General features: G+C 31.4%; 1 protein-coding gene across 2 annotated transcripts in view; it reads right to left on the reverse strand.

Moving 5' to 3' along the window:
* Nucleotides 1-618: 618 nt before the first annotated feature.
* Nucleotides 619-14655, reverse strand: part of Tbp (TATA binding protein) — a 32565-nt gene continuing 18528 nt past the window's right edge. For both annotated transcript variants that reach the window (XM_076462569.1, XM_076462570.1), the window contains exons 3-7: nucleotides 12569-12748; nucleotides 11902-11965; nucleotides 6703-6806; nucleotides 4873-4967; nucleotides 619-2643 (exon numbers count right to left, since the gene is read on the reverse strand). In XM_076462569.1, the coding sequence (XP_076318684.1) occupies nucleotides 2567-2643; nucleotides 4873-4967; nucleotides 6703-6806; nucleotides 11902-11965; nucleotides 12569-12748 (520 nt within the window). In that variant the 3' untranslated portion in view covers nucleotides 619-2566. The remainder of the gene's footprint in view (nucleotides 2644-4872; nucleotides 4968-6702; nucleotides 6807-11901; nucleotides 11966-12568; nucleotides 12749-14655) is intronic.

A 14655-nucleotide genomic window follows, 5' to 3' on the forward strand; every position in this document is an offset into this window, starting at 1 on the left:
ATAATAAAACTTAGAAATAACGTGTTGACTTGCACCATATTTCTACCGTAGGTTTACATAGACACATTAATAAATAATATTTTTCCATTTCAATAACTTGTACATCTGCAAGGTAACAACTGTATTAGATCACAAACGTTTTGATTCTTAGCCTCAATCTTATTCAACAGCATGATGTATCTATTTTTTTCTTCAATTCACCTCCTATCCTGTGTAGACCATTGTACTATTTTTATGTAACACGCTGTAAATATTTAATATTAATATTTAGTAATAACTACCCGAACCATTTAAAGTTGTTGATATTTAAATTCATTTAGAATGACCTAAAAATCGTGTTTACAGTTCCTAAAAGAAAATCCACTGGTGAGCCAGGTCTAAGTTTAACAGACCTACAATGCTAAAATTTGGGGTTCCATTACTCAAACGGAAGTGTAGATAACTGGTCACTAAATAAAACAATTATTGAGAAATATTTCAAGTTTTACAATTTGCAATTTTTTTTTATTCTCTGGAGACAAATGGTTTCTTCTATTACATGTGTTTGTAGTATAGTGTATGTTTTTGAAGTGTATATGTGTGCAATTAGCTTAGGTCAAACAAAGTTGCAAGTTAAATGTTTTCACAATCCTTTTAATAACTGACATTTCACTATTATCACCTAAAAGGTTTACATCTGCTGGAATTATTTTTGCATCTGACAGAATATTATTGCAAAGTTTCTTAAAGTGTTGATGAATATTTACATTAGCAGTTCAAAATATCACTTTCAAACTACCAGGGAAGGATGAAACTCGTTAAACTAAAGTACATCTGCAGTCCTGTGCTGAATAAAGGATATACATATATAATATGTAATCTGTATAAAACTTTCTTGCTGATAACTTGACGTGTATTTATTTGAAATTCTCATCTTGTAGGGTATACTACAAAATGATTAATTATTCTGATATACCCACAACTGTTTTACACATGTAAACAGCAAATCATAACGAAAACATCAGGACCTTTAACAAACCTGGCATTACATTTTATTGATATTCTTGCTGAATTCTACAGCAATTACTTTATCACTTGTGAAAATGTACAATGATAAAGTACATTAACAGTCTGTAAAAGAATCGTTTTTTCTTTAGATTTTAACTGTTGAATGACCACGCACGTCTAAGATTTTTCCTTTTTAACGTCCATGTAATATTATTTCCACAGGGAAACACGTACAGGTAGAACATTAATAAATTTGTTTTTGAACTTGCTCTTTCTATCACAATCAGTTCACACCTTGCTGTCTTTAAGGGTACAACTCTCCAGTAGTCTTGTTTTAAGCATAATATATAGAACTACTTTTAAATAAAAAAAAATGGGGACCTGTCTAATTTTGATAATTAGCTAAGAGCTGATTCTATTAGTAAGAATTACAAAAATAAAAGGTTAAGATAATAAAGATAGGCTATTAATGTTATAGTCAATTGACTAGGAAATACAAAATTTAATAAGAACAAAGATTTATTCTTCACAGGTATTCATGAAGTAAAAAATTGTAAATGAATTATAAGCGTTATTTCATCAACAATGGCTGTGATTTCACTTAATTAAGAGAAACTCAATTACAAGTTTCAATATAGGGAACAAACGTGGGAGCATAACCAACACAATGAAACTAACAGAGTTCTTTGAATTTTAAATTTTACCTTGCTTAACTGTATACACAAGGTTCCCATTATTGTTGTTTAATTCTTAGCTCTACTTATAATAAGGTGTCTATCTGTCTAAAAGTCAAACTCTAAAGGTATGTTAACAAATACATGCGTATCAAACATTTTATTAGTCAATAGTCATTCTTACTAATAAAATGTAAAAAAACCTTTTTCCCACAGCTGAAACAATAAAAGAAGGACTTACAGCTGTTTATGATGTTGCTTACCATTTACACCTTATGTTTCAGCTTAGAGAGTGCAGTAAAATATGATGCTAAAAGCTGTACATTTAATGATGCAGACAATGGCATGTAAATTAGTAATAAGTAGTTCTTTAAATGTACTGCTGCTAATTTTTTGACCACCAGCCATCATTAAGTTCTAAAAAAAACAAAAGTCCAGTGTATCAAAAATATGCCTAATTCATTTTTATTACTGTGTGTGTGTGTGTGTGTGTTTTTCTGTCAATTCTGTATTACACAATGCTTATGATGTATAATGTTATACACTTTTCACGTAAGTAATAAATAAATGTACTCATAGAATAGTGAGATACCATTATTAATGCTTGTTGTACAATGGTATAAAAATAAAAAAAAAAAGTCTGTTTGCAGTATACATTTTTGTTATAAGACCAAATACAAGTTGAATCTGAACGTTTGGGTAAAATATTCTGTCAAATTATGTTGTGCAAGTCCTCAAAACCAAAACACAAGTTGGCAAGTTTTTCGAGTACTTGTTGGGCCGAGGAACACCAGAATGCACCACAGACCTGCATATTACTTAACATGCTGTCCTTTTCATGAATCAATATATATATACAACAGTATGAAACAAATTCTCAAGTTGAAAGATGTCATAAACAGATGTTATTGCTTTCTAAACCCCTTTAAAATTGGGTATATATTTTCAAATGCTTCATATATTTCAGATCGTACCTTGGCTCCTGGAAAATAAAATAAAAAAACATTCAGATTTATTAATAGGGATAAATATTACTGTGCGCACCATTAACAAACACATCAATCAGTGATGTTACACTGTACTGTTAACAATGTTTACCCTATATTTTTGCTCTTGTGTTACAAGAATATTTAATTATATTGTCTTGAATCTAGAGATAGGTAATTACTGAAATGTACTAATTGTTTAATTGGATGACACTTATTTTCATAAAGCAGCTGTAGGAAAGAAAAAAAAACAGCTTAAAACATGAATATGAGATTTTCATCCCTAAACTGGGCATGGTACAGATAGCCCATTATGCATTTTTGTACTTAGAAACAAATAAATATAATGACAATATTTCAACTACTTGAATATTCAAAACAATTTAAAATGCTAACAACTGGAAACCCAGTTAACTATCAACTGATTTTTTTTTAATTGTAATGTTAATCAACTGAGCAGAATAATCAGTTAGTCAAAATAATAATGAAAAATCAAAAACTATTTTGTTTAATGGATAGTTTAAATAATCAGTCATATTTGGAAGCATTAATTTCAATTTGTTAATTGGTTCCTTTGTAAATTCAATTTACTAAATCACCTGAGTGACCAAAAATGTTTATTTTTGATTAGTTGATTGTTAAAGGAGAATTAATTGATTTAATCATAATTTAAATTTCTGGATAGCTGAAAACATTGAAAACAGCAATAACTAGCAATAATCAATTTAATCATAATTCCATTAAACTAGTTATTTTACACTAATTGATGTAATCAATGCTCACAGTGATTGTGTTGAATATTTTACCCAGCTCTAGCCTTGACTTGAAGTAGTTAACTCACCTTGTTTGATGATATAACAATATATTTAACTAAACATTAGACCTAATTTAACATGAACAACATAATTAATTATTTTTAACACTGTTCTAACATTAACAACATGTTTCTTCAATTCAATTGGTTGTTAATCGAATTTTTAATAATAGCAAATGAATTTGCTCTTAAATACTGTGAAGTAATATTACTAAAAAATCAATATTCACTTGTATAAAACATTTGTTGTTCATTAAAAATAATATAAAATTAATTATGCACATGTATAAACACATTATTCAGTGAATTATTTTATTAACCCAGGAAAAATTGAGTAACATTTGTAGGTGTTAAGATATTTTTTTAATGTTAACTTATGACATGTGTGCAGGTGTATTAACAACTTTTAAAGATATTTCCTAATGAAATAATGGAAGACCAAAAGGCTTACATACTGTAACAGAAACAAGTGAATTGTACATTTTTTTCCCCACAAATTTCTTAATTTGTCCATTATGGCTCAAAATCAGAGTTGTAAAAAATAGCATTTCATATTCTATGAAACACTATATATATACAGTATAATATTTTAAGACTTACAGCACTTAAAGTGCAACTTTAGTGTTCATATATATATATATATATATATATACATAGCATTTCATAGAACCCTTTGTAATTCATTATCAAGCTCAATTGATAAATTCTGCTAGTATGGAACAAAAAACTGTATTGGGTAGCAATTTGTGGGAGACAAAAGATAGATCTGAAAAGCTATATTACCTCAGATATTGAGAATATGAAGGAAAAATTGTGCAATTAAGTTGTTTTCATACCTATCTATATAATTTTTAATTTTACCAAAAATCATGCAACAAATTTTTCTCCTTTTACCTCTAAAGTTTTATACAGTTTAAACTGTGATTTTAACACTCCTACAAAAAGTGGGGCCTAATAGGCCCCAGAGCAACTTGAAAGGTTATTAATATTAGACTAATAATTTTGTATTTAAATGAAATTGCCATTTAAATCCATTAATGAATGGATTAACGAGATTCCCACTGTCCCTATCTAGCGAAACCACAGCCAGGGGAACAGGCTTGGAGAAATCAGGACTAGAAACGTCTTTTCGTAGGAGTGTTAACAAATTGCATTAGAATGGTATATTTTAAGATGTGTTTTGAACCAGAGGGAAGTATAAGAAATAGTACAACAATGACGTAATTTAAAAAAAAAAATCAAAAATGTTTTCTGTAGATGAAATTTTTATAATTATTTTAATATTCAGCTGTGATAATATTTACATACAAAATAGCTACCACTACAACATATACATTTCATTTTTTACTCCTGGGTAATATACAACATGTTACATTGCTACTTTGATAAAATGATATAAAAATGAACATACCAGTAAGAACAACTTTGCCAGAAACAAAAATCAATAATACAATTCTTGGTTTCACCATTCGATAGATAAGACCAGGAAACAGTTCTGGTTCATAACTGCAAAGACAAAAAACACCCAACACTTTGATGCAGTAAATCATTTGTTATTATCCTTCTCTAATCGAAATATACAAGGTTTAAATGAAATTTTCCTTATATTGTTTAACAGGATTATTCCATTATTTTAGGTATTGATATAAGGGGGTACCACAGTTGACAGACAAAATGTCATAATAAAACAAATACATTAGTAACAATAATTATGAAGTTAATTAATTACTCCTGAACACCCCTTTGTCACTAATTGATACTGGCTTTTGAGAATTACAATTGTAATCATTATATCTGGTTGAAATATAAAAAGACAGAACTAAGCTTCTTGTAATAGTTAACTGTGTGTTATGTGCAGTTTTTCCTATAAGCTGCATAACCACACAACAACCAATCAAATGCCCACTTCATTATTCCAGCTGCACACATCCTCAGTAATGGGGGTAGTCTCAACACATTAATAGCCTTAATGACCCTGGGAGCATTGCAAAATGACCTAATTATCCAACAGAGTCATGGTTTAAAATTCCCCCCCATTACTTTTGGGAATTGTATGAAATGGTATATAACAGTGCTTTCCAACACTAAATATTCAAACACTCAGATCATAAAGATGTGTTCTGATCAAAGAATCAAAATGGGATATCCTTTTACTTTAACATAACTTGAAAACAAATGAATATTGATAAATATTTAATTATTATCTTATTCCATAAATAAGTCTTAACCCAACTTTGGTAAGTAAAGTGTAAAGTCTAAGATGTAAGAATCTACATGTCAGTAGTTAAAGCATTTTACAGACAATAGTACGTAACATGCTCCACCTGTAAACATGGCCAACAAGATATGGGTTCAATAAAACAAGATTTCCAATCACACCTCCTTTTAAACTGTCACATATTTCAAGTAACTAGTGAACAAACTGTGTATTTATGCTATTCCAAATTAATGCATACTGTTCAAGTTGACAAACACTGTGCCTATAAGTTTTTTATTCCATAAAACTGTTGAAACAGACAATAAGAAACTGCCATTATAATACTATAGATGGACTATGAGAACTGTAGGGAAGAGGGTGTGTGCTTTGAACATAAAAACCTTATGAAGGAATCTAATTCAATGGAAACTACACTGTAAGGCTGTTCTCTAGATTTATAGTTGTCAGAAAAAGCATGGAAACATACACTGTAAGGATATGATGATGAACCACAATCATTTTATTACAATGGATTCAACCTTTGTGTGTTTGTAATTTGTTTATTCTACAATAAAATAGCATCAAAGTTACCTAATGATAGGTAGTAGGTATATACCTGTATATTTGTAACAATCTCTTGTACGCCAAGTTGCAAAATATGCTAACATACAGATTACAAACAAAAACTACACAAACCACAATATTTCTTTACTGACTACATTTACATGTACAAACAAACTGACCTTTAGTTTTTACAAACAATAATGTTGTTAAAAAATTCCCTAACAACATCTAAGAAGTTAGTTATAAATAATTATCACAGCCTGAACCCAGTTATAAAAGTTATATTTTGTTAATACTATGCTTACAGTAACATACAAATTTCACTTACATTAAAATTTTTAAATCAGACATGATGCACTGCAAATAGGCCTTAAAATTTTACTGAGAAACAACTGATAATTTTGAATATATAATAATACAAGAAACTGAATTGAATTTTTAATATAGTGTGTGTATGAAGTAAGATGAAACAGTTTTTACCTTGAGAACTGGCTATGGGTTAAAACAAGTCCTTCTAACCTTATTGGAAACTTCACATCACAACTGCCCACCATGTTCTGAATTTTAAAGTCTAGAAACTTGGCCTGTTAACAAAAATATTAAATTCAAAAATGTGTTCAATGTTACTTCAAAAGATAAAAATAAATACTGACTACAAAAAGTGATGATATTACAAGCCACATGTAATTTAAAACATTTTTTTTCATGTAAGAGTATGTTGTAACTAAATTATGAAAGAATATTCTGAAATAAAATAAACTACAATAAATAAGTTGAAATAACAAATACAAATAAGCTTAATTTACAGTTTACACTTTTTGTCTATCATCCACAAAGCGATTTAAACTCTTTATATTTACACAAAACTGTCACATCTATACTATTACACAAGAAATGCAAAGTTGTTTAAATTCATGATGTTTATACTTTTATATATTAAACACAAAACTGTCTATAATCTTAACATCCGTGCCATTATAAAAATTTTTAAATTCATGAGGTTGACAACTGTTGTGCTCAAATATGTCCAGTTCAGTGAAACAAATAATGGGACTGACTTTCTCTTTTATAATGTGCCTAAAGTGTAACTTATATTTAGCAACACTGCATCTCGATCTCCAAACCTATAAATTTGAAACCAAAAACAACTACAATGCATCCCCTCCTTCTCAAATGTAGAGTATCCTATGTTTGTTTTTATTTGCAAACCTTTTTTTTGAAATTTTAATTGTAACACATATAACCATAAATGTTTAACATAATAAGAATATTTATATGTAATTGTAAGTATAACAAAGGTTACCTTGTATTTTCAACTGTAGCTTAATGCTTGGAATGTGCACTTTGCTAGGGGTCTCTGTCCCCAAGACTCATTAAAAGAGAGTAAATTTGTAGCCAACTAGAGACTTTGCCAAACCCCATGACCCTGGAATGCAGAAGCAAAGTCTGGTCAACAGATTCCACTTGCTGAGAAGAAGCTAGTTGACCATGTAGAAGTTCCAGACCTTATAGATAATGAGTAAATGTTGTGGACACAGAAAGGTTTGAACTAAGAAGGGAATGATACAGAAAAATGTAAAAAGTGAAGGGCTAAATCACTGAACTAAGAAGGGAATGATACAGAAAAATGTAAAAAGTGAAGGGCTAAATCACCGAACTGAGAAGGGAATGATACAGAAAAATGTAAAAAGTGAAGGGCTAAATCACTGAACTAAGAAGGGAATGATACAGAAAAATGTAAAAAGTGAAGGGCTAAATCACTGAACTAAGAAAGGAATGATACAGAAAAATGTAAAAAGTGAAGGGCTAAATCACTGAACTAAGAAGGGAATGATACAGAAAAATGTAAAAAGTGAAGGGCTAAATCACTGAACTAAGAAAGGAATGATACAGAAAAATGTAAAAAGTGAAGGGCTAAATCACTGAACTAAGAAGGGAATGATACAGAAAAATGTAAAAAGTGAAGGGCTAAATCACCGAACTGAGAAGGGAATGATACAGAAAAATGTAAAAGTGAAGGGCTAAATCACTGAACTAAGAAGGAATGATACAGAAAAATGTAAAAGTGAAGGGCTAAATCACCGAACTGAGAAGGGAATGATACAGAAAAATGTAAAAGTGAAGGGCTAAATCACCGAACTGAGAAGGAATGATACAGAAAAATGTAAAAAGTGAAGGGCTAAATCACCGAACTGAGAAGGGAATGATACAGAAAAATGTAAAAAGTGAAGGGCTAAATCACTGAACTGAGAAGGGAATGATACAGAAAAATGTAAAAAGTGAAGGGCTAAATCACCGAACTGAGAAGGGAATGATACAGAAAAATGTAAAAAGTGAAGGGCTAAATCACTGAACTAAGAAGGGAATGATACAGAAAAATGTAAAAGTGAAGGGCTAAATCACTGAACTAAGAAGGAATGATACAGAAAAATGTAAAAAGTGAAGGGCTAAATCACCGAACTGAGAAGGGAATGATACAGAAAAATGTAAAAAGTGAAGGGCTAAATCACTGAACTAAGAAGGGAATGATACAGAAAAATGTAAAAAGTGAAGGGCTAAATCACCGAACTGAGAAGGGAATGATACAGAAAAATGTAAAAAGTGAAGGGCTAAATCACTGAACTAAGAAGGGAATGATACAGAAAAATGTAAAAAGTGAAGGGCTAAATCACTGAACTAAGAAGGGAATGATACAGAAAAATGTAAAAGTGAAGGGCTAAATCAATCGAACTGAGAAGGGAATGATACAGAAAAATGTAAAAGTGAAGGGCTAAATCACTGAACTAAGAAGGAATGATACAGAAAATGTAAAAGTGAAGGGCTAAATCACTGAACTAAGAAGGAATGATACAGAAAAATGTAAAAGTGAAGGGCTAAATCAATCGAACTGAGAAGAGAATGATACAGAAAAATGTAAAAGTGAAGGGCTAAATCACTGAACTAAGAAGGAATGATACAGAAAAATGTAAAAAAGTGAAGGGCTAAATCAATCAAACTGAGAAGGAATGATACAGAAAAATGTAAAAGTGAAGGGCTAAATCAATGAACTGAGAAGGGAATGATACAGAAAAATGTAAAAGTGAAGGGCTAAATCACTGAACTAAGAAGGAATGATACAGAAAAATGTAAAAGTGAAGGGCTAAATCACCGAACTGAAAAGGAATGATACAGAAAAATGTAAAAGTGAAGGGCTAAATCAATCGAACTGAGAAGGGAATGATACAGAAAAATGTAAAAGTGAAGGGCTAAATCAATCGAACTGAGAAGGAATGATACAGAAAAATGTAAAAAGTGAAGGGCTAAATCACTGAACTGAGAAGGGAATGATACAGAAAAATGTAAAAAGTGAAGGGCTAAATCACTGAACTGAGAAGGGAATGATACAGAAAAATGTAAAAAGTGAAGGGCTAAATCACTGAACTAAGAAGGGAATGATACAGAAAAATGTAAAAAGTGAAGGGCTAAATCACTGAACTAAGAAGGGAATGATACAGAAAAATGTAAAAAGTGAAGGGCTAAATCACCGAACTGAGAAGGGAATGATACAGAAAAATGTAAAAAGTGAAGGGCTAAATCACTGAACTAAGAAGGGAATGATACAGAAAAATGTGAAAAGTGAAGGGCTAAATCACCGAACTGAGAAGGGAATGATACAGAAAAATGTAAAAAGTGAAGGGCTAAATCACTGAACTAAGAAGGGAATGATACAGAAAAATGTAAAAAGTGAAGGGCTAAATCACCGAACTGAGAAGGAAATGATACAGAAAAATGTAAAAAGTGAAGGGCTAAATCACCGAACTGAGAAGGAAATGATACAGAAAAATGTAAAAAGTGAAGGGCTAAATCACCGAACTGAGAAGGAAATGATACAGAAAAATGTAAAAAGTGAAGGGCTAAATCACTGAACTAAGAAGGGAATGATACAGAAAAATGTAAAAAGTGAAGGGCCAAATCACGGCTCAAAGCTGGAATGACCCACTTGTCTGGAGCAAAACGAGTTTACAAATAATAAGAAAACTGGGATGAATGAAGTCTCATAGGACCTGAAATAACTGAATGGTTACTTACCATTAGGACAATGGCATGGACTTTAGGTGGAAAAAAGATGTTAAAAGGGGAAAAGTTGAGAAACTGTAACTAAATATGGAGGAAAGGGTTGGTGAGGTCATGGGATAGATGGAGAAAAGTGAGACTGTGACAGACTTGAAACTATTAAGGAGAGAAAGAAAGATGGTGATATGTTTGAACACTTGATTCCAGGGAATTAGTGGCACTGCTATGGAGGTCTCAATGGAGTAAATGGGCAAAAAAAAGGGTTAATAAGGAAGGAGGTAGGCAAACTTACATGTGAAGGTACTATAGAGTTCCAAATAATCATACATGTATGATTATTTATTCTCAGATGCTTTCCGCCCTGTACGATACCTTTTTAGGACTGTGTGATCATTAAGATTCAGCTAACAAGGCAGGGAAATCTGCTGGTAATGCTTACCTGAAATGTCTTCGTCAACTTGCTTCCCAGGCAAATCTGCAAACAAGTATAACTCGCACTAATCATTGCAAGCAAATTAGTATTTGTTTATATGTTTTTGAATTTTGCACAAAGCTACACAAGAGCTAACCGCTCTAGCCATCTCCATAATTTAGCAGTGTAAGACTAGAGGGAAGACAGCTAGTCATCACCACCCACCACCAACTCTTGGGCTACTCTTTTACTAACAAATAATGCGATTGACCATAACATTATAATGCCCCTACAGTCAAAAGGGCAAGCTTGTTTGGTGTGACTGGGATTCAAAGTCAAGCACCTTAACCCTCTGGTCATGCTGGGCCAACTTGAGTCAAGTGAAAGCAGGCTAGGCCATCTAACTGTAACATTCTGTGACCTATCAAGAGCCATGTCAAAAAGCAGTGTGTAGACTTTGACCTATTCAAAACTAAAAGTAGAAGTGTTTCCATTGACTTAAAGGGAAATTGCTAAGTTTCCAGTCCTTAACTAGCCAGTTTGCTTAGATTGTTAACCAAATTAACATTACAGCATGTTTATTTTATTATCAGCAAAGATTCAATTTAAAAAAGTGTGTACATGTTTTTAACTCCCTTGTCTTTTGATAGCCAACTGCCCAAAAGATCACGTGACATGTAGAATGGGCAAAAAAAACATTCCTCTACTTTTTGGTTGACATGATCTCAGCAGGTAAAGAATTCTACAGATATTTGATAATTGTGAATGACATGTGTACTCACTTAAGCAGAAAAAGTAGTTAACTAAAAATCAATGTCAAGATGTGAATTCATATTGAAGGTTGAAAACTGTGTTGTTGAAATATATTTTACTTCAACAAGTTGCTGAACGAAGAACATGCCTGTTATGAATAAGTTGAGGAAAAACAATTGGAATTTAGCATATGAATGTAGGGGATACATTTGTACAAGGAGGTGTATCACATTTCTATTGGTGCATTATCATGCAACAGTTTAAACTATGTATTTCACATCGAATTTGAGCGAAAACTTTCACAAGACTGGTGGTGATACGTATGCTTCTAAGACAGATTAGAGTGACTTCAAGATCAAGATATTTGTCTCTGTATGGAGTTCAATGATTGTATTAGAATACACATCTCATTTACAAGTATATGTTATAATATATAATATTTTATCTATCTGTAAACTCACTTCAAATCCAAGCTTTTGGACAATACGAGCATATTTTCTTGCTGCTAATCTTGACTGTTCTTCACTAAAGTAAAAAGAAAAATTTTTAACCTTTTATTAGAGTTCATTTCATTCAACATGAAAAACCTTTTAAACTTTGCCAGATACAAAATGCTGACAACACAACCAGTACTATAGATATTCTTATCTGTAAGAAACTTAAGACAGTGCACGACGTTAATAAATGATCAGTTATAAAAATATAGAAATACAAGTATACAATCTGTTGGATCAGTAATATCAGTTCTATGTAAATGTACATTACAGAGGATATGCAAGTCAAAATAATTACCAATGAATGAAATAATGGAACTAATGCACACAAATCACACTGAGAATTTGTGAACATACTAATCACTCACCAGAAAGGAAAGAATCTAGAAATACACGCTTTAACTGCAATACAAAATCATGACTATATGACAAATTTTATCAGATTGTTTTGAAAGAAATTTACAATTTACACTTTGTTTTTGCTTTTTAAAATAAAACTAATTATACACACACACACACAATATATATATACACTACAGCAAGAATCCTTTAGATGGTAAAACATTATGTACTTAGTCACAAGTCAATATTCAAATACACTAATTATATAGTAAGACTTAGTTTCTAATAGTACCTTTTGGCCCCTGTGCAAACCATTTTCCCTGAACTGAAAATCAGAGCTGTTGTTCTTGGTTCTCTTATCCTCATTATTACAGCAGCAAAACGTTTTGGGTTATACTCTGCATTTCGGGCATGAAGAGCTATTTTCTTCAGATCCAACTTGCAGCCAAGGTTAACTGTTGATACGATATTCCTAAAAATAGATGTTGTGTTCAGCATAACCAATAAGCAACTTACTTTCTTCATGATTCAGTACAATTCTTTCTATTACTATTTTTAATACAAAAATATTTAAAACTTATATCCTGGGTAGTTTAAATTTTGTATAGTTGTAAAAGTTTAGGTTGGAGAGTGAGAAATCTTACCAGTTAGAATTACTTTTATTTAATGTATATAACTGATACGTCATGTATTTTCTTCTAAACACTTTGTCATATACTTTATACAAAAAGCTAAGAAGTGGATTCTTTGCACATTTATTAAAACAAAATCTAATTCTAATAAGACAAAACAATAAACATTTTAGATTTGTGGTCCTTTTATTGAATGCTTTTTTCTATACTTCATCGTTTTTCCTTTGTCTTCCCCTATTAGCAATTTATATTACTATACAATATCAGTTAACATATGATTTTCTTGTGTTTGATCATATATACCCTCAGACTGCAAGTTTCTTAAGCAATCACCACATAGCAAGTCCTTGACCTTTAGAAGGCTTATACAATGTTTTATATTGTTACATTTTCTCATCATTACCATGGATGAAGAAAAAGGAAGGAATTTAAAATAGAGATATCTCATTTTTTTCTGAAATTCATTTGATATACAACACATTAATCTTTCATTTACCATGGTGCTAGAATTCCCATATACATGAAAAAAGTGAGAGCAATGAGACATCTCTTCATCCCATAAAGGATGATAATATTCCCATAAGGAAGTGACAGACAGTACAATGAAAAGAAAATAATGGATTACCAACAGGTTATGGACTGTGGTCGAAACAATATTTCTTATGCATAACAGATTAGAACTTGTGTATATGAAGCCTCCACAACAACATAATGGACAATCTAGAAATTCACTTTATAAAATATGACTACATCCACAGAAGGCTGAAAAAGTGAAAATGAAACTGAACCAGCTAGTGCAGAGTTAAAACTAACATTTAGTAATATCAGAAACAGATTTAATGAATCACACAAGGTAACAAGAAAACCAAAGGAAATGCATACAGAAACAAACCTATCAAGTTCTACAAAAAAATATTTCTGCAAAGTGAAAAGAAAACAAAGTGATGATTGAGAAAGGATACAAACATATTTTAAAACCATCATTCATTACAAAAAAAACTTAAGTACAAGTGGACTATTTTTAGGTGAGAAAATTTAAATACTTCTGAGCCCAGAATAGTTGTTCCTGTCCCAAAATATAGAAAGTAAGATAGAATATGGAAGGTATTTTGAATAACTCAAACATTCTTCACACTGATGAGTATCTCCTTCTATACTGTATATTGAAATTCCAACACTCCAAACTTATGGCTTATACAACATAACTCCACCAGATGTTGAAGATGAATTTGTGAACAGAGGGAGATAAAGCAGTTCAACCATATGGTGATAAAAATCACTACCAAGGTGGTCAAAACAAATAAGCAATCAATTCAGCACACTGGTCTTTCAACTACTGAGATTGGAATACAAAGGTAATCATCCATGATGGCCTAAACGGACGTGGTGCAACAATGACGACAAACATCCTCCTCCACACAAAGAAGCCCAAAAGACACCATCCAAGGCTTCGAATGACAGAATTATGTATGCCTCACTCAACCAAAGAAACAAATTATTTGGCCTGGAATTATGAGCCTTCATCCTCGCTCCCCAACCAAACCATGCAAATAACATTCCACGTGCCCTTGAATTTATGGAGAGAATGTGAAACATTGTGCTCAACAAAGGATCACTCATTGTTTGGAATTATGAAGAGATAGTGGAATTTCTTCCATGAACAATATCAAAACTGACAGTGATCAAAGAGAAGAGCCATGCCTACCTTAGCCAGATAGCATAGTGTCAAATCTGAACCAGAGTTATG

The sequence above is a fragment of the Tachypleus tridentatus genome, chromosome 10 (assembly GCF_004210375.1).
Source record: "Tachypleus tridentatus isolate NWPU-2018 chromosome 10, ASM421037v1, whole genome shotgun sequence".
NCBI lineage: Eukaryota > Metazoa > Arthropoda > Merostomata > Xiphosura > Limulidae > Tachypleus > Tachypleus tridentatus.